This window comes from Plecotus auritus (assembly GCF_963455305.1).
Source record: "Plecotus auritus genome assembly, chromosome: 7".
Classification (NCBI taxonomy): Eukaryota; Metazoa; Chordata; class Mammalia; order Chiroptera; family Vespertilionidae; genus Plecotus; species Plecotus auritus.
This window is the reverse complement of record NC_137774.1, coordinates 15,149,957-15,177,407: the sequence shown is the minus strand read 5'-3', so window position 1 is coordinate 15,177,407 and position 27,451 is coordinate 15,149,957. Positions and strand designations below refer to the sequence as shown.

Sequence of the window (27,451 nt, the reverse complement as noted above, 5' to 3'; positions counted from 1 at the left end):
CGTACAGGAGGCAGCCAATCAATGATTCTCTGTCATCATTGATGGTTCTATCTCTCTCTCCCTCTCCTCTCCTCTCTGGAATTAATAAAAAATATATTTTTAATGTTAAAAGAACATTCTGACTGTGCATGAAGAATGGATTATATTGGGGAGAGATCGGAATCTACTCAAGAATATAAGTAATGTTAGAAATTGATCCAGTACTTTGGACAAGAAATGATAGTGGCCTGGACTAGGGTATAGCAGTGGTCTAAAGATGTCCTTTGGAGTTGATAGAACTTGTTTTTAGAGTGGGGGTGGGAATAAGGGAAAGTACTAAAAGATAACCTCTAGGTTTGGGGTTTGAGCAACTGAGTGTAATATTTACAGAGATGGGGAAGACTGGGAAGGGGCAGTGGAAAAAATGTTCTGTTTTGAACATGTTAAGAATGAGATGCCTATTAGGTATCCACGGGGAAATGTCCAATAGACACTTGAATATATACGACTAGAGATCAGGGGAGAGGTCAGAACTTGGGATAGAAATTCTGCAGGCATTAGCATAGGGCTGAATTGTAAAGCCATGGAGTTGTATGAAGTCATCTAGACAGTGTTAATGGGGAAGAGAAGAGGGCCCAGGGCTAATGGCTAAGGGCTAAAGCCTTGGCTACTCCAATTTTTCTAGGTGAAACAGTACCTTTGGATCCAGCAATGGAAATTGAGGAGGAGCCACTAAAGTAAGGTGAAAAAGGTAGAAATGGAAGCAAAAAGAAGAAAGTGTTCAAGAAGGAGGAGGAGTCTGTTTTAGTGTTCTAAAAGTCGGGTAAGATGAGAACACCAAAATAACCATATAATTTGGGACCATGGAAGTCACAGTTGACCTGCATAAGTATAGTTTTATAGGAGAGGTGAGGATCAAAGTCTAATTCGATGAGTTGGGGAAAAGATGGGTGGTGAGAAATGGAGACACCTCTTCTGAGAAATTTTTGGTTGGATGGGTAGGTAGAGAAAGGGAGGGAGTCAAAGATGTGAAGGTTAAATGTGTATGAGAAATCTTCATTTAAACTCTACATGCTCGGTACGTGTTAGGCTTCTTTTATTATTTATCATCGAACTCCTAAGGATTTCAAAGTAGCTTGTGGGAAAAATCCAGCTAGAGCCCAGCTTGCTGGCTATTAAGGCTCGGAGTATCTCCAGCCAATGATCAGACCAGAGAGAAAGCGGAAGAAAAACGAAGGGAGCTGGGAAGAAGTTACAGAGATAAGGTTGTCCTCCCAGGGCCACCGTAGGGCAGTCTCAGCGCTATTATATTGTTCTAGGGGCGGAGCCGAGAGGAAATTTAAAACGAAGCGGCGGCGGAGGCGCCTGGAGAATGGTACCTGCTGTAGTCGCAGGTCCACGCTGGGGCTCGGGGGCTGGAATGAGCTCATGGAGCCCGCGATGGCAATAGAGCAACCTTGAAGAAGGAGCACGGAGGCCGAGAAAAGCCGAATATTTGGGGGACCCGGGAAAGGGTACGGATGCCGGGTAAGGGAGAAGGGGTAAGAAGGAAAGCAAAAAGGGGTCAAAAGAGTTGTAGAGAGGCCCCACCAGCGTGGTTCCGTGGTTGGGAGTCCACCTATGAACCAGGAGGTCACCGTTCGATTCCTGGTCAGGGCACATGCCCGGGTTGTGGGCTTGATCCCAGTAGGGGGCGTGCAAGAGGCAGCCGATGGATGATTCTCATCATTGATGTTTCTATCTCTCCCTCTCTTTTCCTCTCTGAAATCAATTTAAAAACGTATTTAAAAAAAAAAAAGAGTTGTAGAGAGGATAACGGGTCGGAAAGTGGAGCGGACAGATGCAGAAGCTGGGAAGGTAGTGGGGCCAGGAGGGGTCACAGGAGTTGAGTGGACAGAGATCTAAAGGAGTCGGAGGAACTGAGGTTACCATTGCCTGCAAGGTGTCTCCGGAGTTGAAATGGAATGTGGGTAGGGATGCAGTTGAGTCTTGCTATTCCTGGTACCCACTTTGGGGATTGTGGGGGTTTGGGAGGTGAGGTGGGGATGGGAGGGAGGGGATTGTGGGGGTTTGGGAGGTGAGGTGGGGATGGGGGGAGGGGATGGTGGAAGGTCGTAGGCTAGTGAAGGTGATTCAGCTGGGTTTTTGTTTGTTTGTTTTTAAACATTTTTATTGATTTTTTATTCTTTTTAGAGCGAGAGGAGGGGAGAGGGTGAAAGGAAGGAAACAACGATGTGAGCGGAAGGAACATCGATGGGCTGCCTCCTGCACGCCCCCTACCGGGGATCGAGCCGGCAACCTGGGCGTGTGCCCTGACTGGGAACCACCAGCGACCTCTCCGTGCACCAAAGGACACCCGACCTACTGAGCCACACAGGCCAGGGCTGCTTCAGCCGTTTTGTCCTTCTTTTTCAGGGACCATTGCCTTGAGCTGGAGAGTTCAATGGCTGAGAGTAGGCTCTGGGCTCCGGACCTAGGTAGGTAACAGGTTAGAACTAGGGATGCAAGGTCAAATGTGCTACTTCTGCCCCAGAGCCTCTTGGGAGGAAAAAGTCGAGAGATGTTAGCCCTGTTGGGGTTTTTTAATGATTAGTGGGTTTGTGTGTGAGTGTTGTACGTGTTAATGGATGTCATGGATCATTTAGGAATTTGGGAAGAGGTCAAACAAGAGCTTTCAGTCTGATATTATGAACAAGATTGGCAGACAGATGGGGAGTCATGGTTGAACAATCACGAATATTTAAACCCATATTCACGGTAGTTTTTATCATAAAATAGTAAGTTTATCTTAAACACCCTCCAGTCGGTTATCTAACTCTTTTAGCACCTACCTAGTCACTTCCCTCAGTACTCTCCTCACCTCTCTTTTAGTATCATCTAGTTTTAGTGCTGGGATGTTACAGATACGCTGTTCGGTTTTTGCCTTTTAAACAGTAATACACCACACAGAGGCTGTCGGTGAGAGCGGCTTGACTTACAGGACTCTCTCTTAGCTCAAGCTTCTCACTTTGTTCTTCTTTGTTGTTGTTTCCTAGGGGCTCAGCTGGGGGTTTCCAGTTGTCTGAAAAAATGCCAGAAGAGCTCGCCAGATGCTAGGAGGCAGCAGCCCTTTTCTGGAAAGTCCTTTTACTTGGATCTGCCTGCTGGCAAGACTCTCCAGTTTTTGACGGAGGCAATCCAGCAGCTGGGTGGGGTATGCCAAGTGCTTCTCTCCTGGGATCCCTGGGTTGTAGGGCAGGAGCCGGAGAAGGATTATACCTGTCTTCCAGGTATCTTCAGTGGTATTGCTACATTTTCCCAAAGCAATTTTTAGTATAAGCCACTTTTTAAAATAAAGCTATTATTTTTCTTCTAATTAGGGGGAAAAATAATCTGCTCCTTCTAGAAATGTTAGAGAACATGGAACTGCTGCAAGTGACAACCATCATTTTGATGTATTTATTTTTTCCTGGAGTCTTTTTCTCTTTCTTTCATTTTCTTTCACAACTTTATTGAGATACAGTTCACCCATTTAAAGTGAATAATTCAGTGGGTTTTGGTGTGTTTTTTTTTTTGTATAGTCACAGAGATGGCCAAGTGTGATTATACAGTCAATTTTAGAATATTTTCATCACCCTAAAAAAGAAACTCAGACCATGTCAGTCACTCCCCATTTCCTCTCAATACTCCCAACCCTGAGTAACCTTTTATCTACTTCTGTAGTCTATCCTTTTTTTTTAATGCTTATTTTCTGTGTAGCTATGATCATAAATACATTTTCATTACCAACTTTTTGTTGGTACTTTCCTTAAAACATTAGCACTTTCCTATCATTATTGTCCCTCATATGCATTATTTGTAATGAGAATATAATATTCTTTTGAGTAGATTGTTAATTTACTTAACTTACCCTATGGCCATTTAGATTATTTCTAAATCTGAGCTCTTACAAATAACACTGTGGTGAACAACTTTGGGTAAAGAGCATTTGCTGTGTTTGAGTCCTTTAAAATCTTTTTAAAGCAGATATATGTCATGTGGTACTTTTATTTTTTTTTATTTTTTTTTTTAAATATATTTTATTGATATTTTTACAGAGAGGAAGGGAGAGGGATAGAAAGCTAGAAACATCGATGAGAGAAACATCGATCAGCTGCCTCCTGCACGCCCCCTACTGGGGATGTGCCCGCAGCCAAGGTACATGCCCTTGACCGGAATCGAACCCGGGACCCTTCAGTCCGCAGGCCGACGCTCTATCCACTGAGCCAAACCGGTTTCGGCTGTCATGTGGTACTTTTAGTCAGGGTGGGCATGGACAGCTCTTGTGTTTAGAAGATAGGATGATAGTGCTTGGCCCAAGAGCAGTGGGTCACTGGGGAATGCAGAGACTCTTTGCTGTCAATCTAACAGAAACTCAGGGATGTAGAGACTCAGCAGCAGGGATGGACTGAATGACCATCATACACCCAAACTGGCCCCAAAGTACATTTTGAACTTTTAGTCTTCCCTATTATTTAGCCTTTGCTATACAACAAACAAACAAACAAAAACACCCCAGGATTTGGCCTTAACACAAGTTATTTCTCACTATTCTCTGGGTTGGCATGGTGGTTTCTCTTGCAGCTACATTTGGCTGGAGGGTCAGCTGGGCTGGAAGGACCAAGGTGACCTCACGCACACTTCTGGCAGTTGGTGCGGGCTGCCTCTGTGGCTTCTCATGCATATGAGAAGCTTCTTACATGCATTGTATGAATGTATACTATCATGTGCATATACAGTAAGCTAGACCAGCCTGTGGTCTCAGGGTCTTTCCAGAAGGTGAAGGGAGAAGCTACAAGGCCTCTTCTGTGGCCGAGGCTCTAGAACCCACACATATTATTTACGCCATTGTATTCGACAACAGGAATCCTATCCAAGGGGATGAAGAATAGGCCTCTCCCTCCTGATAGAAAGAACAGCAAAGTCAGATTGCAAATGAGTTGGGAGGAATGTACAGCCATTAAACTGTCCATCAGCCCTGGCCGGTTTGGCTCAGTGGATACAGTGTTGACCTGCGGACTGAAGGGTCCCGGGTTCAATTCCAGTCAAGGGCACGTACCTTAGTTGCAGGTTCCCTGGCTCTGGTTGGGGTTCGACATCGATGTTTCTCTCTCTCCCTCTCCCTTCCACTCTCTCTAAAAATCAATAGAAAAATATCCTCGGGTGAGGATTAACAAAAAATAAATAAAGTCTGGTACAAGCATTGCTACCCCAGATTTTATATTTCAGGACTATGTCTACTTGGGGGCCCAGTGCAGAACTGCGCTTGGTCTATTTATTTTTATTTTTATTTATTTCTTTAAAAATATATTTTTATTTATTTCAGAGAGGAAGGGAGAAGAAGAGAGCGATAGAAACATCAATGATGATGCCCTGACTGGTTTGGCTTAGTGGATAGAGCGTCGGCCTGCGGACTGAAACTGAAGGGTTCCAGGTTTGATTCCGGTCAAGGGCGTGTACCTTGGTTGCGGGCACATCCCCAGTGGGGGGTGTGCAAGAGGCAGCTGATTGATGTTTCTCTCCCATCGATATTTCTGACTCTCTATCCCTCTCCCTTCCTCTCTGTAAAAAATCAATAAAATATATTTTTAAAAAAAAAGAAACATCAATAATGAGAGAGTATCATTGATTGGCTGCCTCCTGCACGCCCCACAATGGGGACCGAGCCCGCAACCCAGGCATGTGCCTTTGACCGGAATCAAACCTGGAACCCTTCAGTCCGCAGGCCAACGCTCTTTCCACTGAACCAAACTGGCTAGGGCTATTTATTTTTATTTTTTAAAAATATATTTTATTGATTTTTTACAGAGAGGAACGGAGAGGGATAGAGAGTTAGAAACATCAGTGAGAGAGAAACATCGATCAGCTGCCTCCTGCACACTCCCTACTGGGCATGTGCCTGCAACCAAGGTACATGCCCCTGGCTGGAATCGAACCTGGGACCCTTGAGTCTGCAGGCCGATGCTCTATCCACTGAGCCAAACCAGTTAGGGCGCATTTGGTCTATTTAAAGACATTGATTCTGGAACTTCTAGCAGCCAAGATTTCCTCTCCAGCCTCTCAGTATCGATGATTCCACATCTGCCTTTGGTTTTCAGCCACCTCTGTGATCTGGTTTCAGGTAATTGAGGGTTTTCTGAGCAAAGAAGTAAGTTACATCGTGTCCAGCCGCAGGGAGGCGAAGGCAGAGAGCAGTGGGACAAGCCACAGAGGCTGCTCCAGCTCCAGCCCCAGCGAGGTCAGAGTGGAAACACCGTCCATGGCCGATCCAAAGGGCAGCCACACCAGGCCTTCACAGAAACCGGTAGACTTGGTAAGAACCTCGTGGAGCCCTAGCCAGTTTTTCTCAATGGGTAGAGCATTGGCCCCGCGGATTGAAGTGTTGCAGGTTCAATTCTGGTCAAGGGCATGTACCTCAGTTGCAGGCTCGGTCCCCGGCACCGGTGGGAGGCAACCAATAGATGTGTCTCTCTTACATATATATATAGGATAATCATTGCCCCACTCCATGGCTCTAGCATTTGTTTTTGCCATATAACAGAAGGTAGACAGAGGTACTCCTTCAAGCCATAACTTTTAAGATGTTTTAAAATTGTGGTAAAGTGTATATAAAAATATGCCATTTTAACCATTTTTAAGTGTATAGTTCATTGGCATTAATTATATTCACACTGTGGTGTAACCATCACCACTTTTTTGTTTCCAAAACATCACCCCAAACAGAAACTCTATAACCATTAAGCAATAGCTTCCCATTTCCCTTCCCTACAATTCCTTTCTGTCTCTATGAATTTGCCTCTTTTAGATACCTCATATCAGTGGAATCACTGATATTTCTCCTTTTGTTTGTGGCTTATTTCACTTAGCATGTTTTCAAGGTTCATCCATGTTGTAGCATGATTAAAATGGCAGCTCTTGTGTTGAGTGTCTGCCCCCTGGTGGTCAGTGTGCATCATAGCGGACGGTTGGACACTTAGCATAGTAGCCTTTTAGATAGATAGATGATAGATAGATAGATAGATAGATAGATAGTCCCTTTTTATGGGATTGCAGAGTCAGGGGTTCAGAAACAATAGGAGGGTCCTCTGAACCAGAGGGGGCTTGTTCGAATTGGCCTACACTTATCTGTGGAGAGTGCAGAGACCCTTAAAGGGAAGTCTTAGAACATTTGTAACACTTTGACCTCTGGTGAATTCAAAATGTCCTTCTCCACCAGGGTCCAGGCCTCAGCTACCCATGGATTATCTGAACTTGGGTGTGGCTCTACCTTTACCTCCAAAAGGTTCTAGGCTCTCATTTCGGCCACTTCTGAGCTGTGGTTGCTCCCAGTTTTCCAAGACATGTCTCCTGGCCAGCACCTGTGTAAATACCTATTTCTGCACAGGTGGTTTATATAACATCTCTCATTGCTCTTCCTGTCAGGTACCTCTGAGCAGAGGGAAGGAGCTACTGCAGAAGGCCATCAGAAATCAGGTGAGCTGAGGGTCCCACGGTTCTTCTGAAGTACACATGACCCTCAAACAACACAGGCTTGAACTGTACAGATCCACTTATATGTAGGCTTTTTTTTTTTTTCCCCAGTAAATACCTGTAATGTTTTTGATCCATGGGTGGGAGTGCGCAGGTGTGAATGGCCAACTGTATTCATTGATCTATGCCGTTTTATATAGGGTACTTGAGTACCAATGGATTTTGGTATCTGTGGGAAGTCATGGAACCAATCCCCAATGAATACCAAGGGACAAGTTTTGTGTGGATTTTCAGCTACACAGGGGTCAGAACCCCTTATTGCTGCATTGTTCAAGGGTCAACTCTACTAACACAAAACACCCAACCTATGAGATGTATTGTTGTTTTCTTCTTAGAAATGAAGAATTGGAGCTCAGAGAAGTTAAGTAATTTGTCTAGAGTCACCTAGGGCTGTGGTCGGCAAACTGCGGCTCGCGAGCCACATGCGGATCTTTGGCCCCTTGAGTGTGGCTCTTCCACAAAATACCACGGCCTGGGCGAGTCTATTTTGAAGAAGTGGCGTTAGAAGAAGTTTAAAAAATTAGGCTCTCAAAAGAAATGTCAATCGTTGTACTGTTGATATTTGGCTCTGTTGACTAATGAGTTTGCCGACCACTGGTCTAGGATGTCAGTGGTATAGCCAGGATTTGACTCCTTGATTTTTCCGACTCAGTGTCTACCAAGAGAATCTTGGAGGGATGCTGTGGGATGTGAAGCTAGACTTTGTAAACCTATTTTCTTAAAGATTTTTAAAATTTATTTATTGACTTGAGAGAGAGAGAGGAAGGGTGGGAAGGCAAGAGAGAAACAAACATCAATTTGTTGTTCCACTTATTGATGCATTCATTGGTTGATTCTTGTATGTGCCCTGGCCAGCGATCGAACCCACAACCTTGGCATATCGAGACAATGCTTTAACGAACTGAGCTACCCAGCCAGGGCCAGACCGTAAACCTTTTACAAAGTAGCTGTTTATACCTTTTGTGAGAACCCAGAACCATTCAAGTTAAGTGGCAGGAGAGGAATTAATTAACGTGATCTTGTGAGAGGAGTCATTAAAGTGACATGAGGATGGATGCATTGGCTGTGATGAGGGAGGGTGATGTCAGATTTGGGCAGCAGGGCAGGAAAAGTGTGGCCAGCATAGCTTCCTACTGGATGATGGTGATTGTCACCGGTATTCATTACTTACTGTGAGCTTTCTTCACAGAGGCCCTCCCAACAAGCAGCTCTCTTACAAGCATGTGTTCCTTCCTGGTCACAAGGTGGCCGGAGCAGGGTGTGCAGGTAGACCAGCACTCCATCCCGTCCAGATGTGGCCAGCCCACATGGAAGGCTGGTGTCCAGAGCTCACAGAAGCCAGGACAACGTGTCCCCGTAGTGTTCAGGCCCTGTGGCGGCTCCTGCTCCTGCTCCTGCCTGACTCTGCTTCGTCTTTCCAGGGGAGCAGCAGCGGAGGAGGCAGCGGGAGCCCCAGCAGCCTCCTGACCAATGCCCGCTCCTGGGGAGTGAAGATTCTGCATGTGGACGGTACCATTTCTGCCCAGGGCTCCTACGGAGGGCAGAGTTGGTGACTGACTGGGAATGTCTGCTTTTAGAGGGATCGGAGTTGTAAGCTGGCTGGAAGCCAGGCATGCTCAGTTACCGTGTTGATCCACAAAGGTGGGAGGGTGTGGAGATCAGCTGTAACAACAGCAGAGTGTATGTACTAGAAGGTGCTATCCTGTTTAACCCACTCAACAGCATGCCTCAAGCTAACGTAGTAATCTTGTTTTACAAATAAGGAAATAACCCTAATATCCATGACCACTTACCGGGTATTTACTCCGTGCTAGGAATTACCTCTTTTAATCCTCACCACAGTCCTCTGCCTAGTGCACTGATTCGAAGATTGAGCCTTAGGGGGATTAAGTACATTATCCATAGTCTCACCAGGAATGAGTAGTGTGATCCACATTCCAGCCTGGTTTGGCCCAATTAAACCCCATGTTCTCTCTTTTTCATGGGGTTGCCTCACACCCGTTTGCAGGTTGTAATAAGTTTGCAGCAGAACAGCTGTCCTGAGTGGGCTGGCAGTGACCGGCCCTCATATCCAGCTCCATTATGTATTGGCTTTCCTCTGATCCTTGAAGGGGACTGGTCCAGATCCAGCCTGAGATCTGCCAGAGAGATAGAAAATCAATCAACTGCCCTGGCCAGTTGCTCAGTGGTTAGAGCGTCGGCCCACAGACCAAAGAGCCACGGGTTTGATTATGGGTCAAGGGCATATACCTTGGTTGCAGGCTGGATCCCTGGCCCCAGTTGGGGCATATGCAGGAGGCGACCAATCAATGTGTCTCTCTCACAGAGATGTTTCTCTATCTTCCCCTTCCCCCTGCTTCACCCTCTAAAAAATAAAAAATAAAATCAATAAACATATCCTCCTCAGATGAGGATTTTAAGAAAAGGAGCTGTACTCAGTGCTACCAAAGAGCATGAAGCCATGCTAGGTTAGGTCCTTTTCCAGGGATAGAGGACCCAGCCATTTCTTTTATCAGCAGGTGCAAAGGTGACATGTAGCCAGAAGGTGGCAGGCAAGGCTGGTGTGATCCAATGTGCCAGGCCTGGTGAGACTAGTCCCCAGGAAGGGGCTTCGCCGGGGAAATGAGGAGTGGAAACCTTTAGCCACGGCCCTCTGTTTTCTCCACAGAAATGATGATGCAGGTGCAGCAGCTCTCTCTAGATGCTTTATGTGTGAAGAAACAAGGGCCAAAGAAGCCAGAGGTAGGTCATCCTGCTGAAATGGACGGTTTGCAAGCTGTTTGCAGCTTTAGTAAATCTATGGCCCACCCAAGCCCTCTGTCCCTGGCCATTCTGGGAAAGTAGGAGGAGTGCAGCCTCTGGGTTAGCTCATCCCTGGGGTGCTTAGCCTGCAGATCCCCTGTGACACACCAGGCATTCAGTGCCGCCTGGCCTCGGGTAGTCCTGGCCTACAGAAAACAAATGCCCACGGCTTCCTGGCCAGCCTGCCTTTTTGGGGACATCTCTTAGCCTGGGCATGAGCCTACAGATAGCATGGGTGGGGGCAGGGGTGGCAGGTGTGGTTTGAAATAGCTGCCACAGTCCAAATTCTGGTTTGGCTTTTCCTTCCTTTGCTGCAGTTAGAACTGTGTGTATCGTATCCAGAGAGTCCAGACTAACTTAAAGCCACAGAGCTTTCACCGACCAGAATCGGAGGAAGGACTAAGCCCTGCAGGTCCACTCAGGGCCTGGCACCTAGGAGCAGGACCAAGAGCTGTAGGAAACCACATGCACCCCCAGTGGAGCACTCAGCCTCAGCGCCCCTTGCCCTGCACCCTCTGGTCTAGGCATCTGTGGGAAGCAAAATAGATGGTCAATAGATTTGTGTTGTCGTAATTGGAAAAGGTATATGGTGAAAGTCTCTCCAACTTCTGTTCCCCAGCCACCGCCCTCCTTGAGATAAGCAGTGTGAACAGTTCGCCAGGTGTCCTTCCAGGACTCTGTGCATGTGCAGCAAAAATTCTCCCCTTTGCCCTAACTGGTTTGGGCAAAATAGAGCGTCGGCCTGCGGACTGAAGGGTCCCAGGTTCGATTCCAGTCAAGGGCATGTACCTTGGTTGTGGGCACATCCCCAGTAGGGGGTGTGCAGGAGGCAGCTGATCGATGTTTCTAACTCTCTATCCCTCTCCCTTCCTCTCTGTAAAAAATCAATAAAATATATTTTTTTTAATTCTCCCTTTCGTGCAAATGCACAGTATTTTTACTTGGCTCTGTCCACTTAATAATCTGTTGTGTAGATGCTTGGGAGTCTTTTGGAGTGAGTTCTGGGTACAGTCTGCTGATATATGAGGGGATGTGGAAGGCTACTGTGGGTGTCTTTGCCCCGGATGTGTGGCCTGTAGGAGGTTTTGCAGTCATGGATTGACTGGCTCTCGAATCTTGCCCCATCCCCAACCCTAAATGATTTCTTATTTTTTTCCATTTAGTTTTTAATATTAGCTTTGTTTGACTTTGGCCTAAATGTTGGTTTTGACCACCAGTTGGGTGGCACAGGAAAGCAAAAGGCATTGTCTTCACCCTTGTCCTGGAAGCTGACCTGGGATGGCAGCATGCCTGGATGGCCTGGATTTACCTACCAGCTGCCATTTATTTTTTATTTATTTTATTTTATTTTTTAATTTCAGAGAGGAAGGGAAAGAGAGATAGAAACATCAATGATGAGAGAGAATCATTGATTGGCTACCTCCTGCACGCCCCCTACTGGGGATCGAGCCCACAACCCAGGCATGTGCCCTGACCAGGAATTGAACCAGGATGTCCTGTCCTGGTTCATAGGTTGGTGCTTAAGCACTGAGCCACACCGGCTGGGCAGCTGTTTATTGAGCACCTACCTGTGTCAGGTCTGTTACCTGCCCCTGCCCATTTGTGCCACATCCAAGGAGGTGGTGCATGCTCCTCACATCACAGGCCTGTGGGGCTCCACAGCGCTTGCTGTTGCTCCAGCCTGCATTCCCTCCACAAAGCCAGCTTGAGATTCGCACACAATGCTCACCACTCATTGTGTTCCTGGGGAGGCGGAGGGAGCCATTGTACTCAGGTCAGTTCTAGCTCAGAACCCAGCTGACAACAGGAAGCAAAGTGGGGCAGACTCACAGCGACTCAGCTCACCAGCCCGGTTCCCCGACCCCCTTAACCTATTTTCCCTTTCCATTTAGGGAACGTGTCCCGCAGAGTCAAGAACACGGAAAGGTCAGTGTGGGAGCTGTTCCCTCATCTAATTGCAGTCCCTCCCTTCCTAAACGCTTCCCTGCAACTCCCTCTGTGGCAGCATCTGCTCACTTTTCTGCGGCAGGAAGCAAGTCCAGGTTGTGTTGTCCCATCGTGTTTCCAGGGCCTGGGCTTGGGAGAGGACACTGGCAGAAGAGGGGCATCCATGAGCAAATCTAGAGCTGCTGGGCTGGGGCTTCTCCTGAGAGCCAAGACCCCATGCGGTCACGCTGGCTCCTGCGTCCTCTGGCTGTTCCTGGCCATCCGCTGAAGTTCCACATCCTTTTCCTTCTGATTCAGTTTGGAGTGGGCAGTTGAACAGCTGCCTACCACTTTCAGAAATGCCAACTCCCTGAAATTGACAAACAGGCAGATTGACAGGCCCGGCTCCCAGCTCCTCTTGGACAGCAGGAGAGTTTCTCCTCCTGGATGTTTCTCCCAAAGATGCTCTTTAAGTGGCATTTATTCGTGCACAAGCAGGAGCTAAGAAAAGTCACTTGGCACCTCTCGTGCTCGAAATTCAAGGAAACCTGTGGGGGAATTGATTTTAATAACTGTCTCAGTTAATTAGACAAGGACTCGCCCCGAAAGAAGTAATTACTGGGAGAAAGGAAGCTTTTTTTTTCGCTTGGGCGCTGGTGGCCTCTTCGAACGGGTCTAGAAGCTGTGAGGTGCCAGCCTCTTTGGAGATTTGGTGGCTGTTAGTTCTGCCCAGGCTTCCAGCCCTTTTGACAGGACTTCTGGTCACCGTGGGAGGGTAGAACTGGTTTGCCTACGAGATTTGGTGCCCTGTGAGGCTAACTAGCCAGGCGGGGGTGAATCTCTTGATTAACTGACTCCAAATTTGTCCTCCCAGAACCCCTTTGCCCTATTTTGTTCATGAACCAGATTTCACCTTTGATGTTTTTTTTACCATCCTTCTGCTAAGATCTCTAAACACTCTTTAGTTCTCTCCCTCACTGCTCCTCCCCGCCCCCTCCCCCGCCCCAAAATAAACCAGGGTCCTCATGGGAATGCTGGGAGTGTCCGCAGGCCCCTCAGGATTCTGACCCTGGGAGGAAAGGTCTGGGAAGCAGCTTTTAGCAGAAAGCAGCAGGGGCTGGATCTCCCGCTCAGCTCGGTTTCTGGTGGTCAGTTACAGTCTCCAGGACCCACATGCAGGAGGCTCCTCTATCCTGCGGACGGAGGGCATGCCTGGGACCCCGGGCACCCTGCAGCCTCTGCCCCAATAATGGAACTCTTTCTCCCGGGGCGGAGGCGGGAAAAGGTGGGAGTGGCCGCCTCACGTCTCCCACATGGAAAGGCGCACCTTGGGGCAGCACGTGTTCCAGCTCTGAGAGGCCCTTAGGCTTTGGCAGGGCCATGCCTCTCAGCACTTCCTGTGTGTGCCGCGCGGGCCCTGCACTGGAGCAGACAGATGGCTAATGTGTGCACTCTTCCTTTCCAGTGGCCAGACTGAAGGCACCGTTCCTCAAAATTGAAGATGAGAGCAGGTAAGTGGGGCCTCCCCCCTCTCCCCTCACCCCCACCAGGCCCACACGGAGGCCGGGTCCCACGCTGACGTGGGGTCATGGAGCCCCTCAGCCCTGCACCCGTGTCTTCCCAGAAGCCACATTTCTCCCGTCGTGAAGTCTCACATAGACCAGGGGGGACCTCTGAGGGCGCACTGCACAGCTGGCACTCCTCTTGGTATGAGTCAGAGGTCAATGATCCCGTGTGTGAATTACCTCCTCCTAACGCTCTGCTTTTATGGTCTCATTTACTCCTAGGTGTGTGCTGACACTCCTATCCAATGGTGGTTAGACCCAGTGCAGGGCTAGCGCAGTCGTCTTGGCGGAGGTCAGGGTGCTGGGGGTGGTGCTGCGATTCCCTTGCACTTGAAACCCTTCTGTTTTGCTGTGCAGGGCCCTCTCCTGGCACGTGCCATCTCACGACGGCTCTCAGTGGGAGAGTCCATCCTCTTCCTAGTGGGGAAACTGAGGTCAAGGAAGGAAGGACTTGCACATACCCACTTCACTAGCTGAGGCTAGACTCCAGGTGTCCTAACTGTCCCATCCGGCACCCTTCCACTCTGCCCTGTCCACCATTGGGGCCCCTTTTTACCTGGAGCAGGAGAGTCCATTGATGTTAACCTGACGAGCTGTTAGCCACCTGGGTTATCGCTGACTCTTCAGTAAGTACTAGATCAAAGTCCATGTGAATCTATAATTCTCTCAAAAGAAAGGGTTTTGAAAAAAGAAAAAGCTCATCTGGACCTGGGACCAGAATTTTCTGGGCCTCTCAGCCCCATGCAGAGCAGCTAGAGACCCAGCCCTGTGAGCCTGGCATGCCTGCCCATCCTCCAGGTGGGCCTGAATTCCCTTCTCAGCCGCTGCACACAGTGCAGACGTGGCTTTGGTGGCCCAGAAATGAGTGGAGAGAACGTAGGGTTGGCAATGAGGTGCTATTTTGTCTAGTTCCAGTGGGATGGGGTCCATGTCTGTCAATCCCAGCCCCTTCACAAGCAGTTAAATATAAGTCGTCATGACTCATATTCGGCAGCTGAGAGATACTGTCAATGCCTCAGGATCTCTCCCCGCACATGGCAGGCACAGGTGATGCCACTGTCGCTGGAGGGGGTACACGTACTTGTGTGCCCCTAGCATCATAGGCAACAGAGGAGATCCAGGCGGAGCTGAGGTTTCTTGTGATTCTTCTTTCTTTTTTTTTTTTATTGATTTTTTACAGAGAGGAAGGGAGAGGGATAGTTAGAAACATCGATGAGAGAGAAACATCGATCAGCTGCCTCCTGCACACCCCCTACTGGGGATGTGCCTGCAACCAAGGTACATGCCCTTGACCAGAATCGAACCTGGGACCCTTCAGTCCGCAGGCCGATGCTCTATCCACCGAGCCAAACCGGCTAGGGCTCTTGTGATTCTTTTTATGTGCCGTTCTGAATCAGGTGCTCTTCAAAGCCTGGTAACCTTTCCAACCTCAGCATCCCAGCCTCCTAAGCAGGAACAAAACAACTTTGAAGAGAAAGAAATGGGGTACCAGGGCTGTGGAGGGCACCCTTTTCCCTTTAAGGGTCCAAGGAATCTGTTCACTCCTGAGGCCACAGGGCTCTCACTGGACCACCCAGGAAACCATGGCCTGCACTGGCCCTGGAGCACAGGCCAGGGCACCAAACACAGGGTGCCCACAGTTATGTCACGGGGTTTGCTGAGTGTCCACACATGATCCGAGCTGGAATGTGGGCAACCTGAGGCAGACCACCAAACCACCCAGTGTGGGTCTGACACTCCGGAACCTGCACTGGGCCTGCTTTCTGTTCGGAACTCTCCCCTGCAGAGGGTGCCGAGGACCAGCCCAGAGCAAGTGTTGCTCTTAGTGGAGCAGGGACATCACTGCTGTGGTTCAGACATCCTTCCATTTAGATTCTGTGAGGCTAGAGTCTCCCAAGATTGTTCTAGGGTCGAGGAACAAAATGGAAGGGTCGGGAGATGTGACTTCGGGTCTGATGTTGACCACATACTGGCTGTGAGGTTTTGGGCGAGTTCCCGAACCTTTTGTGCTTCATCTACCCCACTTGTTCCCTCAGCTCAGAGCTCAGGGGGTGGCTGTAGCATTCAGCTGAGTCAGTAGAAAGTAGACAGGGAGAGCATAAGTAATTTCACCCACTAAGGCTGATGAGAATTTTGTTCTAGAACCTAAAAGATGTGCGGGTGAGAGTCCACTTTATCAGGATTGGAACTCTAGGGAGTTGGCTGGCACCCCTTCCTCACCCTTTCTTTCCCACTATAGTCAACGTGGAAGTTTTCTGTGTTTCAGGAAGTTTCGTCCTTTCCACCATCAGTTTAAATCCTTTCCTGAAATTTCTTTTCTGGGACCCAAAGATGCAAGTCCCTTTGAGGCCCTGACAATGCCGAGCAGCTCGCGCCATACCAGGTGGGTCTTTCTGGTTCCTGATTAACAAGGGCTGGTGACAGGCCAAGGTCCCTCCCCTCGGGGGCCTGCTGCTCAGGTTTGGGAATGGCCATGTGTCAGCTCCTTAGGCGAAGTCTATTCTGGGAACTTAGCCCAGAGAAGAGAGACACAAGGAGTGTTCACCCGTTTTATTTGGTGTTCTCCAAATAAATTCTTCCTACTGAAGGATTTGACTGGTGTCCAGAGGACAATAGGCTGGTTTCTGAAACTCAAATCTATAGACCACCTTCAATCAGAGTTCCCTGAGGTCCCATTAAAAATGGTTTCTGGACCCCACTTCACACCTACAGAATCACGGTCTCTGATTATGGAGCCCCAAAAGCTGCATCCTCGCAAGCTCCCTGGGCGATTTGATACATCGAAGCGGCTTACAGGCCCATTGGTATTCCTGCTCTGCAGATGTGTGACGTGAGCCTCACTGACCAAAGTGCAGAAGGAATGCGGCTTGGTGCCTGGACTAGGTGCCTTCTCAGACCCTTTTAATTTCTGGGCCACAGAGTCATTAGTTCATAGACCAGGAGAACAGGACAAAGTAGACTCGGGCCGAGGAGAGCCTGCATGTCCCACCAGCACACAAAGGAAGTAGTGCAAATGGGAGGAAAAACAGAACGGAATGTGGCAGTAGGCAGAGGGGAGGAAGAAAAGAAGGAGCTGAGGTGAAGTTCAGATGCCCTTCACATCTTTCCTAGAAGGCGCAAGGGATACCCGAGAGAGCCAGCTAGGGGGCTGCGGGCTGGGGCTGGTAGGTGGTGCTAGACCTGAGGTGGCCTGGGAATCGCAGAGCAGCCGAGAGATTGTAAAAGGAAGATGGTGAAACAATGAAGCTTTGGTACCTGCACGTGAGAAACAGAGGGAGGGCTTTGGCCAGGGTTCCGTGTGTGTGTGTGTGTGTGTGTGTGTGTGTGTGTGTGTGTGTGTGTGTGAAATCTGGGAGGAAATGTTTGATTTTTTTAATTTAAAAATGATTGTTTTGGCCTTGGCCAGGTGGCTCAGTTGATTGGAATACCATCCTAGACACCAAAAGGCTGCAGGTTCCATTCCCAATCAGGGCACGTACGGGAGGCAACCAATTAATCTCTCTCTCTCTCTCTCTCTCTAAACATATCCTTAGGTGAAGATTAAAAAATAAAAGATTATTTTGGTTCAAAATTCAAGCATTACAAAGGGTTTAGAGTAAAAAGTCTCCCCCAACCGTCCTCTAATCTCCAGACTGTGGGTCTCTCTCCAGAGATGGCCTCCGTACACAGAGGTACATCGTGTCCTTTGTTCCCTCGTCTTACCTAAGGAGCAGCATAGTATTTGCTGTGCTGTCTTGCTTTGGCCACTTACTGTATCTTAGATTAATTTCCTATTAGTACTGAAACAGCATCCTTATTCCCTTTAAGGCTGTAGTGAATAGCCTTGTTAAAGAAAAGTTGATTGTTTAAGTATATTTGCAGAATAAATTCCTAAAAGTGGAAATGCTGGGTCAAAGGGTACTGCATTTATAATTTTGATAAATGCGGCCAAATTGCTTTACATGGAGATGATGCCAGTAACCGCTCTGACGCCCACCCGCCTTGGAGAGAGCCTGTTTCCACATCCCCGTGGCTAATACTGAGAGCTGTCAGGCTTGTTGGCTTACACCAACCTGATAGATTAAAGACTGTTATCTCGGTGTGATTAGAATTTTCATTTTTTCTCATTATGAATGAGGTTCAATCTGTTTTGTTGGATCATTTGAATTTCTTGATGTGCATCTTCTGCATATCATTTGTCCATTTCTCTATTCAGTTATTAATCACTTACGGATTTGTAAGGAGCCCTTCATGTAGCAGGGAAATGAGCCCTTTGCTATATTGTTAGTTATAAATAACACGGCCCCCACACCCCCCAGTTTGTGGGTTGTCTTTTAACTTTGCTTGTTTTCTGCCGTGCCTATATTTTTTAAAACTTGCATGTAGTTAAATTTATCAGGTTTTTTTTCCTATTTTTTCCTATGTTTCCTGGGTTTTGTGTCATACTTACTTGTCCCAGCTGTGCAAGGGACAAGTAAGCATGAGGGACAGACGGAGTCAGGGGACATTTAAGGTGGAGGAGGTCAAAGGCAGTACAGCCCCCTTGTTACTGTTGGGGCCTGTCCCCTTTCATTTTTAGGTCAAATGAACGAGGGTTTGGGTATGAGCACAGAGCTGGAATTGTTCTTCCAAGAGTTCTCGCTGTCAGCCGCCACCACCAATTCTCTCCAGTGGTTTGAGATGTGTGGGCGGAGAAAGGACAGAGCTAGGACAGGGTGCCCATGGGAGGTCTCATCTTCCTCGTCGCCTCTCCTGCCATCCTTGGACAAGTGGTGCTAAGTGTAGGCAGGCCTGCCTGCACCTGCTCAGCTCCATGGCGGTTTCAGTTCATCTCTCTGGCCTGGGCTCCAGGCCCTGGAGCAACAGTTTCGCTCTGAGGGCTCCAGCAGTGACCACTTGCCCCCCTGTACCCTCCCCAGAGGACCCAAGGACCGAGAGCCACGCCCACGATCAGCCACCCGCACCATGCCCAGGAGGAGGAAAGGCTACTGCGAGTGTTGCCAGGAAGCCTTTGAGGAGCTCCATGCGGTGAGCCCCTTCCCACTAAGCAGTTGCTTCCCAGACTGTTCTGAGAGGGCCATTCCTGCCCAGTCTCTCCCTGGTGCGGCGGGGAGGTGTGCTGGCATCCTGCTCCTGTCTAATGCCTTGTGCCTCCTCTCACCGCCGGACAGCATCTCCAGGGTGCCCAGCACCAGGGCTTTGCCCTAAAAGCCCACCTGTATGCAGAAGTCGATCGTATCATCACCCAGCTCAGCCACAGCTTTGCGGAGATCCCCTTCCCCGCCAGCCTCCCCAGGTGAGCACCGCGCTGCCGCCCTGCCAGGGGCCGGGGGGGGGCATGGCTCCGCCCTCACTCCTCTGCTGCTGCCTCTCCAGGTGGGAAGGAACCTCAGTTGGTGACAGCATGGGCCAGGCTATGCTGTTTTTCTCTTTCCTCACCTTTCTTTCCAATCATCTTCTATTTTGTTTACTTTAGAAGTGAGTGGGTGGGAAAGACCTCCATGTGTGTTGAGCCAGTTGGGTTGGAGCCAGACCAGAGTGCGGCCAGACAGGCACATGACCAGGAGTGTACCTGTCTGGCCTTCTAGAAGTGTGGAGGGGGGACTCTGGGTAGGTGAAGAGCAAGGTCTTTCTGCCTCTAGAAGTTACCCCCAGAAAGGGATTGCAGGCGGTTCAGTGGAATTCCAGGGTTCTCTGAGCTTCCACCAGGGAAGCTCAGCCCAAGTCTCCACCTCAGCCTCACTTCCCGGGCCCAGCTTGGACGGCCAGGCTCTGTGCTGCCTCCTCCAGCCGCCAAAGGGCACAGCCTCCTCTGGGAAGTTATTAAATGGAACGGCCTCTAACTTCAGGCCATCCCTGACCACAGGCCACAGAGCCAAGACAGGTGCAAACAGCACTGGCCACTGCTGCCGGTCAAACCCAAGGAGAGAGCGTTTCACGGGGACCCCAAGTAGGCAGGTCTCTTCAGCACCCTAAACCCCAGCAGGGTAGCATGATGCATGCCCCGCCCTGCCCTCAGCCGGCCCGAGAGGACCCCAGCTTACTGCCTGCTTTGGAATTGAGCCTGTGGCCCACAGGGTATGTCTGTCCCCACAGGCAGCCAGGCTCCCCGGCTTCGGATCGTGACCCTCTGTCTCCTGAGACTGTGCCTCCCGGTCAGCCCTCCTATGGCGGGGCAGCATCTCCCAGGAGGAGGAAGGAAGACGACCACCAGGCCCCTAGCATCCACGAACAGGATGGGCTGGTGGGCAGCAGGAAGTCACCAGCTGAACGCGTGGGGGCTGGTGAGATGCTCGGACCAGCAGCAAGCTGCCAAGACCTGGGGGGCTCAGTTGATGTTGGGGACCCCCCAGGGACAGTGCTGTCCAGAAGCCCTACTTCCCGGTGCCTCCTGACCAGCTCTGACTTGGCGGACCTCTCCTCTGGCCCAGACCCGACACGTATCGGCCACAAGCGGAAGGTTCGGTCCCCCAGTGGCAATGCCGAGAAGAGGCCAGGGGTCTCCTGGCCACAAGCCTCACTCTCTGTCTCAAGAGCCCTCAGCCCCTGTGGCACCAGGACAACTGATGGCAGACATCTCTTCTCCCTTCCCCTCCCAGGCCCTGAGTCCAGGCCTCTGACCTCCCCCCTGCCCTTGTGCGACCCACAGACCAGCCTCTCCCTCCCAGACCCCTTCCCCTGGCAGCCCTCAGACAGGCCAGCAGAGCTCTGGGCCACCCAGCACCCCTGGCCTGGGAGAGGATATTCCCCAGGATCTGAGGGTTCTGAGTGTGCAGCCCCTGGCCCTAGCTCTCAGCAGACTGACCGACTTTCCAGCTGCTCGGCAGCTCCGGGCCAGCTGTCAGCCCACCTGCACTCAGCTGCAGGCACATAACCCCCAGGGGGGCCTGCAGAGAGCCAGGCTACCTCCCCCTCCCTCAGCCTGCCAGTGGGGGAGCCAGCCTCTCCAGCCCCTGCCTCCCTGTGTCCCAGCACCAGCAGCAAACTGCTCCTGTGAGACCCCAGGGGCACGCAGCTCTTCATGAGGCCGGACAGCTCCCAGCTCGAGGGCCAGGAGCACAGATATAAGTTATACCTCTGCTGACTGCTGCTCACCCAGCCAGGGCAGCCCACACACACCGAGGAGCAGCGCCCCAGGGCCTCACTGATGGAGCCAGAGGAGCCCGAAGCCTGGCCTTTGAAGTCCAGGTGAACAGCTGTTGTCATGGCCAAGTGTAGGGTGGACAGATCGAGTCCTCCCACCCACCAGGTCTTCAGGTAGAACCAAGCGAGTCAGCTTGAGGGCTGCCCTCTTACCCAGATCTCCAACCACGTTCCTGACTGGGCAGTGATCTGTGATGGGCTAGTCTGGCCATAGCCAGCTGCCCACTTGCCAGGAGGCAGAGGCAAGGTTGGCACAGGAAGGGATCACAAAGAAGCTGGAGCAGCAGGAACCCTGGCCTGGCTTCCTGCCCCTCCGCAGAGCCCAGGGTAGGTGTTCCCCACCCCCACCCGCCCCTCCTTTCTCACAAGCATGTGGCTCGCTCCTGCTTTCCAAAATGCCTGTTTGTGTCCCCTCCCCCGGCACCCCACGCTGTGCACACAGATCTCAGGAACATATGAAGCAGAGGAGGGGCTCGCTGCTGCACTCACAGAGCTCCCTCCCTGCACTCAGAGTGGGCCCAGCGCTGACCTTTCCCCTGAGCCCAAGATATGGCCAGATGCCCCTCTGGGGACAGACCCCTCTTGGCTCTGCCCTGCCTCAGTCTGGGCTCCCCACCCGGGGTTCTGCTCCAGGGTCAGTGGTTCACCTGCCAACTTCTCCATCACCTACTTTCCTCCCTCCCCAAGGACCTCCCCCATTTCTTTTCAGCCAAGCCATTAATCTGGAGATGGGGATGAGTTTGCTATCGATTTTTTGGCCACATTTTTTTTATTACGTTTTGTACTGTGGTTCTTCTCACCCTTCTCTGCTTCTGTGTGTTTGTCTCTTTAAATGTTGGAGCTACCAGAAGCCTGGTGCTGTTCTGTTCTCATTTTGGAGGAAGAAGTGGGGGCCTAGCTGCGGGTGAGGACCTGAGTTGTTAGTTTGGAAATAGAGCAAGTGTGTGTACAACCCTCACAGAGGTCATGTTGGGCCTTTTTATGCCATTCCTGTTAAATCTCACAATCTTGATTCAGGAACTGTAAATAAATTTTTAAATAACAAATAGCTAAGAGATGGGGCTGGAGAACAGTGTTGGGCTGTCCTCTGCCCTCCAGTGACCTGAGGCAGGGCTGAGGGCCCAGCTGATGGGGACAGAGTAACTGGCTAGCAGGACAGGAGCCTCCTGCAATGAGAGCCTGTGAGTGCCACCCTCCCCAGAGGCCTAGCCCCTAAGGGCTGAGGGCAGGTGGCCCTGCGTCTTGGGGTCACTCACTTGGCTCTGCTGTTCTCGGAGTGGCGGCCTGTAGAGGGCATGCTCAGCACCCCCTCCCAGGGAACCTTTGCTCTGCCAAGGACCCTGCTAAGGGCCCTTTCCCCTTCCCCGGGGCCTGGACAACAGCTTCCTCTGGTTCCTGATGTGACACATGGGGATGCCTCGTCCCCCACGATACAGCCACCCTGGGTGAGAGGTTCCCCCACCTCTTTCTCAGACCATACGTCCACGTGCTGCTTATTCCAGGACACCAGGTTCTGACACCCTTGTCACCATCTGCCCAGGGCCTCACATCCAACTGTGTGACTTTCCCCTTCCATCTCACCGCTTGTGACCTTGGATATCACATCTCAACCAGGTCAAGCCCCAGGGCTACATCTCACCGTAGCTGTGTCTCTGTTCCGGCCTCCAGGATATAAATGTAGAGGGGACCCAGGACAGAAGGGTGCTACTTGACATATTGGACCCCTCAGTGGCTCCTTGACATGGAGACTTAAAGCCTCCTACCCCCTCCCTCTCAACCAGTGATGTTAACTCGCACTCAGCAGGCTCTGCCTCATCCTACTCTCAGTCCCTCTTCAACATCTGACTCAGAGGAAGCAGTGTCCCTCCCCCCAACCCCCAAGTCAGGCCAACCCTGAGTCCACCCCAGCCCTGCTGGCCTTGTCCATTTCCTCCTCGGATTCCCCAGCTCGCCTTCCCTCCCCCTGAAAGCTCCAGCCTGGAAAACACTCGCATTGATCCAGTAGCTCGAGGAAGGAGTGCTCCCTCCTGTTCTCTGGCTACTTCCTTGGTCTATAGCCATAGCCTCCTCCTCTCACCCCCCTCCCCCGCCAGACCTTCATCATGGAAGCACCGCTGGGATTGTCCATTCCAAGGTCACTGGATAACCTGCTAATTACCAAAGTCGGGTTTCTTTTCTCCTTTCCCATTTTCTTGAAACCTCGCTCCCCCATTCCTAGCAGCCCCAGATTAGCCAGGTCGCCCTTTCTCTCCAGCCTCCCCCTCTTTACTAAGTGCACCCATTCAGCCTAGGCTGAGATGTCTGCCCTGAGTCACTCAGCTCTAATGAGCCCTCCAGCCCTCACTGCTGCCCCAGAGGAGGGTCTGGGATCCTTGTCCTTAACCTGTAGACACAGGTTCTTTCACTTGAAGTTATGACCTGAATGGGTAGCTCTGGCCTTGACCTCCTGAATTCTCATCTTCACCTGGGCTGGGTGGGAAGGCAGATCTTGCCAACACCCCAACCCACACTGACTGGGCAAGTTCCTTCACTATGATCCTGTTTCCTTATCTAAGAAAGGGGCTTGGAGGACATGATTTCAAGGGTCCTTCCTTCCAGTCCCTCACACCCTTCCCATCCTGCTGCCAACAGACCACTTACCTGGTAACTCAGTCCTGGTCCTAGACTGGCTCCCCTTCCCGCTGCCCTAGCTTTCCTGGCATTCGCTAACACCTGCCCCCTGGCCAGCCACTCCAACCAATCCCACGTCCTCCTATTCACTCTCTGCTGACTGTCCTCACACCCACCCAGCGTCCTGGTATTCTCTGCCATGCCTCCTCTCCCTCCGCCCGGACCCCATCCAGGCAGGCTGATCCGCTTGTGTCTGACCATAGTGAGTCTTTTGCTCTTGGTCTCTGACCTGGAATGCCCCTCTCTTCAAATTTATATTCCATATTCTCTATGAACCCTGTAGTGTAAGCCTTCAGGCCACACAGTTCTGAGTTCAAATTTGGATCCCCACTTTGTGACCTTTGGCAAACTCCTGAAACTCAGTTTTCTTAATTGGGAAATGGAGGTAATAGTTGCTGCCTCACTAGGAAGTCACAAGAATTAAATCAGATGTTTGTGAGGTACTGGGCCAGAGCTTGGCACACTGCGAACACTCAGTAAACTAACATTACCACCACCTACACACACACACACACACACACACACACGTACGCACACACCTGTGACCTCCTAGACATTTCAATAGAGTTCATTTTCACTAATCTCCCACCTTGGATGGCTCTCTGACTCGCATCCTCATCTCCAGGGTAAATCTGTAGATGAAGCTGCTTAGGGCTCTGTGAGTCACCTCCTACCTGGGTCCCCACTTTCTGATGGGTGGTTTCCCAGAACTCTAGGAGGATCCCTGAGGTGGGAGAGGAAACCTGCACACCCTCCCCATAGCACGTCAGGCCCTCAGGGGCATGATTACCTTTGTGCCACTACGAAGCTCTCAAAGGATGGGTATCCCCCCAGGATTTTGGCACCCTGGATGCCTCCAACTCCCTGAGGCAAGAGCTACAGAGACTAAAGAAGGGGGCCAGTCAGAAAACAGGGCGGGGGGTGGGGGCATGAGGCTCCCTCAGAGGAATATTCAATCACAAGAGTGGTCCTCCACTGGTGGAAAGGGCAGACACTGCTGGGATCTGGGTGAAAACAATGAATTCCCTGTCCCAATACTGTGGGCATTTCTGCTGCTCTCCACCCACCAGTACCACGTCACCAGGCATAGTCTCTCCATGCTCTGGGTAGAGAGGGCCCCTAGGTCCCCAAGCCATAAAGGAGTCCCTTGGGTCCTGGACTTTCTCCCTGGCACCTCAAGGTCAACATGGAGCCCCTTCTGTGCACCAGGCACTAGAGGATAAATTAATCCCATAGCTCGAGTTCGAGTCCCCCAGCCTCTCTGAGGCTCATCAGTTCGCTGTGAAGGAGGGCTTTTCATAGATAAGGAAATTGAGACTCAAAGAGGTTGGGGGACTTGCTCAATGTCACACAGCCATTAACCAGGATTAGAATCCCAGCCCCCTCACCTGGTGTAATCTCTGCTATAGGCCCCACAGACTGGGCTCAGGGCATGAACATCCTCCGTGGGCAGGAATCACCAACCATCACTTTGCCCCAGGACTGAGGCAGCTGAATCCCCACCGCCACCCCTTCCCTGCAGCTGCTAGACTAGCTAGGTGTTGGCTTCACATCAACCCAACATGGCCCCTGTGCAGAAAAACTGGAGGGAAGAATCGGCTATAGGGCAGGAAGAACTAGGAGAAGGAGGCCCCAGAACTCCTCGTAGCGGGGCCTAATGGAGGTCGGGACCAGAGCCTAACAGCTTCCTCAGCAGGAGTGACCCTGGGGGTGACAGCAGACAAACAGTGACCACCAGCCTCTACTTTCCGGAGTTCCCAAGGCCTTCTCTTGGGAGAAACAGGCAGTGGGGCAGAGGGACCAAAGGAGCCCGCCATCGCGGTGGGGTTGGGTTGGGATCCCCCCAGGACCCCTGGTTTGGTGCGTGAGGGAGTTGCAACAGGCTTCCAGCTAAGGAGAGGCATGTGCCTGTGGCAGAGGTGACATGGAAGACAAGATGGGGGGCCTCGGGCTGAGGAATGGGATGTGGTCAGATGAGGGCCAAGATGCCCAGTGGACCTGCTTAGAGCTGGGAACTCAGGAAGATAAGGAACTCTCGGGGGCCAAGGACCATAAGATTGAGCCTCCACTGGAGCTGGCCCAGAATGCCAGAGAGAAGACCTTCTTGAAGGTCTCCCCAACAAGAAGGTCAAGAAACCCGGGACACAAATGGTAGGAATGTGCCTCAGTCTTGGAGGCCCAGGCCACAGATTGGGCTTGCTGTGTGGTCCTGGGCATGTTGGAGGAGGGGATCCAGACTCCCCCATGCCCAGGGTCCTCCATTGTGAAATGACAAACCCACCTATCCTTTTGGGAGCCACATCGGATCAGGGCTTACTGACTTAGCCCTGGAACATGGCACAGGTGGGGCAGGACTGATCCACCCTGGTGCTGTGTGTGGGGAGAAGGGGAAGAGATGGACCAGAGGGACCAGTCTCCTCTAGATCCAAGATAAAAGGCAGAGGTGGGGATAGAGGGGGCCAGAGAGGAGTGGGGCCCTGCAGTATGGAATGCACCTCTCTGACCAGCTAGTTATATGACTTTGGGAAGCTCCAGCAGCCTCTTGGAGCCTCAGTTTCCCCATCTGTAAAATGAGGAACACAATCTCTCCCTCCTGGGTAATTGTCAGGGAATGTCACATAGTAGGTCCTCATCTCTGAGAGCCCCCTCACCCCTAAGAGGTTCCCAGAGTGAAGGAACAATTGTCTCAGCTTTCCTGAGCACCTGGGTCTGGAGTGGCAGGTGGTTGGAAGGGGAGTCACCCGTTCCCAGCATTGATGTCAGTGCCGCCCTCCTGGGAAATCGCCTTCTCACATCTCCTGAGCCTAAAATAGAATGAGGGGGGGCTGTCACCAGCCGCAGGCAGCTCCCCCATTCCTGGTGGAGGCCCTGGGTCCTCAGGAAAGCAGAGGACCCAGGAAGGGGTTCCCTGCCTCCACTCCTATTCCTCGGTGTCCTGTGGTTTCCCAGGGTGGGTTCAAGGAGCCTCTGGCTTTGGGCACAAGGTCAGAGCGGGGGGCCTCACCAGGGGTACCCACTTCCACCACCACTACCTCATCTCAGTCTCTGGCTCCTGGGATCCCTAGCAGTGGTCAGAGATCCCAGCCCCCAGTCAGGGACCCATGTTGCCCAGGGACCCAGTAGCTGGGCTGGGGTGCAGGGCAGTTCCAGTGGTAGGTTGGTAGGGCAGGTGGTTTGCAGGCGAGGCAACCTGGTCTGGCTAGAGAAGGAAAGCTGGGGGGCTCCACAGGTATCTTCTGCTCCTCAAAGATTTGGGCTGACAAGGGAGGAGCAGAAATGGGGCATGATAGCAGCATGTGAATGGCCTGGCTACTTAATAGGATGTTTAGGGGGAAGGATTGCAACGCCCTGTGAGGGAGGCCAGGGGCAGGGAGGGGGGCAATCTGTCCTCGTGGCTCAGTGACAGCAAATCCTGAAGCCCTCCTGGAGGCCGGGTCATCTTTGACCAGGAAAAGACGCCTGTGGGTGGGAAGGGATCAGGACCGAGGGTGGGGAGGACTTCACAGCGACCTGCTTCTCCAGGTGGTCGAGAGATCTTAGAGGCTGCAGCGGGACGTTAGCCAAATGAGCCTCTGCCCTTCAGTCGAGTCCCCCCTGGCCCCAAACCTTTCCAGCTCCAAAAGCCTTCTGTCGGTCGACTGGGGATTTGGGGGTTTTCCGGGCTGGTCCCTCCTAGGTATAAAACGCCCCGGGGGGGAGGGGGGAACCTGGGCCGGAGACAGCCACGCCCCCGCATCTCGATCTCACAGGTTCCCAGACCGGTCACCAGGTCAGAGCCCAGGGGTTCCTGTGTACCCTGCCTCCTTCCCCCTAAAAATCTGCCGGTCCTCGGAGCTCCC

The 27,451-nt window shown here is 51.3% G+C and overlaps 1 protein-coding gene across 1 annotated transcript; it reads left to right on the top strand.

The window, feature by feature from the left end:
• Positions 1 to 2,349: 2,349 nt before the first annotated feature.
• Positions 2,350 to 20,673, top strand: DBF4B (DBF4B-CDC7 kinase regulatory subunit; the record flags this gene model as incomplete). The annotated part of the gene is made up of 12 exons (XM_080682546.1): positions 2,350 to 2,456; positions 3,015 to 3,172; positions 6,119 to 6,310; positions 7,420 to 7,470; positions 8,949 to 9,036; positions 10,196 to 10,269; positions 12,222 to 12,255; positions 13,721 to 13,766; positions 16,072 to 16,203; positions 18,719 to 18,827; positions 18,971 to 19,095; positions 19,896 to 20,673. Exons 1-12 carry the CDS (start codon positions 2,423 to 2,425, stop codon positions 20,671 to 20,673), a joined length of 1,821 nt encoding a protein of 606 aa, XP_080538672.1. The 5' UTR covers positions 2,350 to 2,422.
• Between the last annotated feature and the right edge of the window lie 6,778 nt (positions 20,674 to 27,451).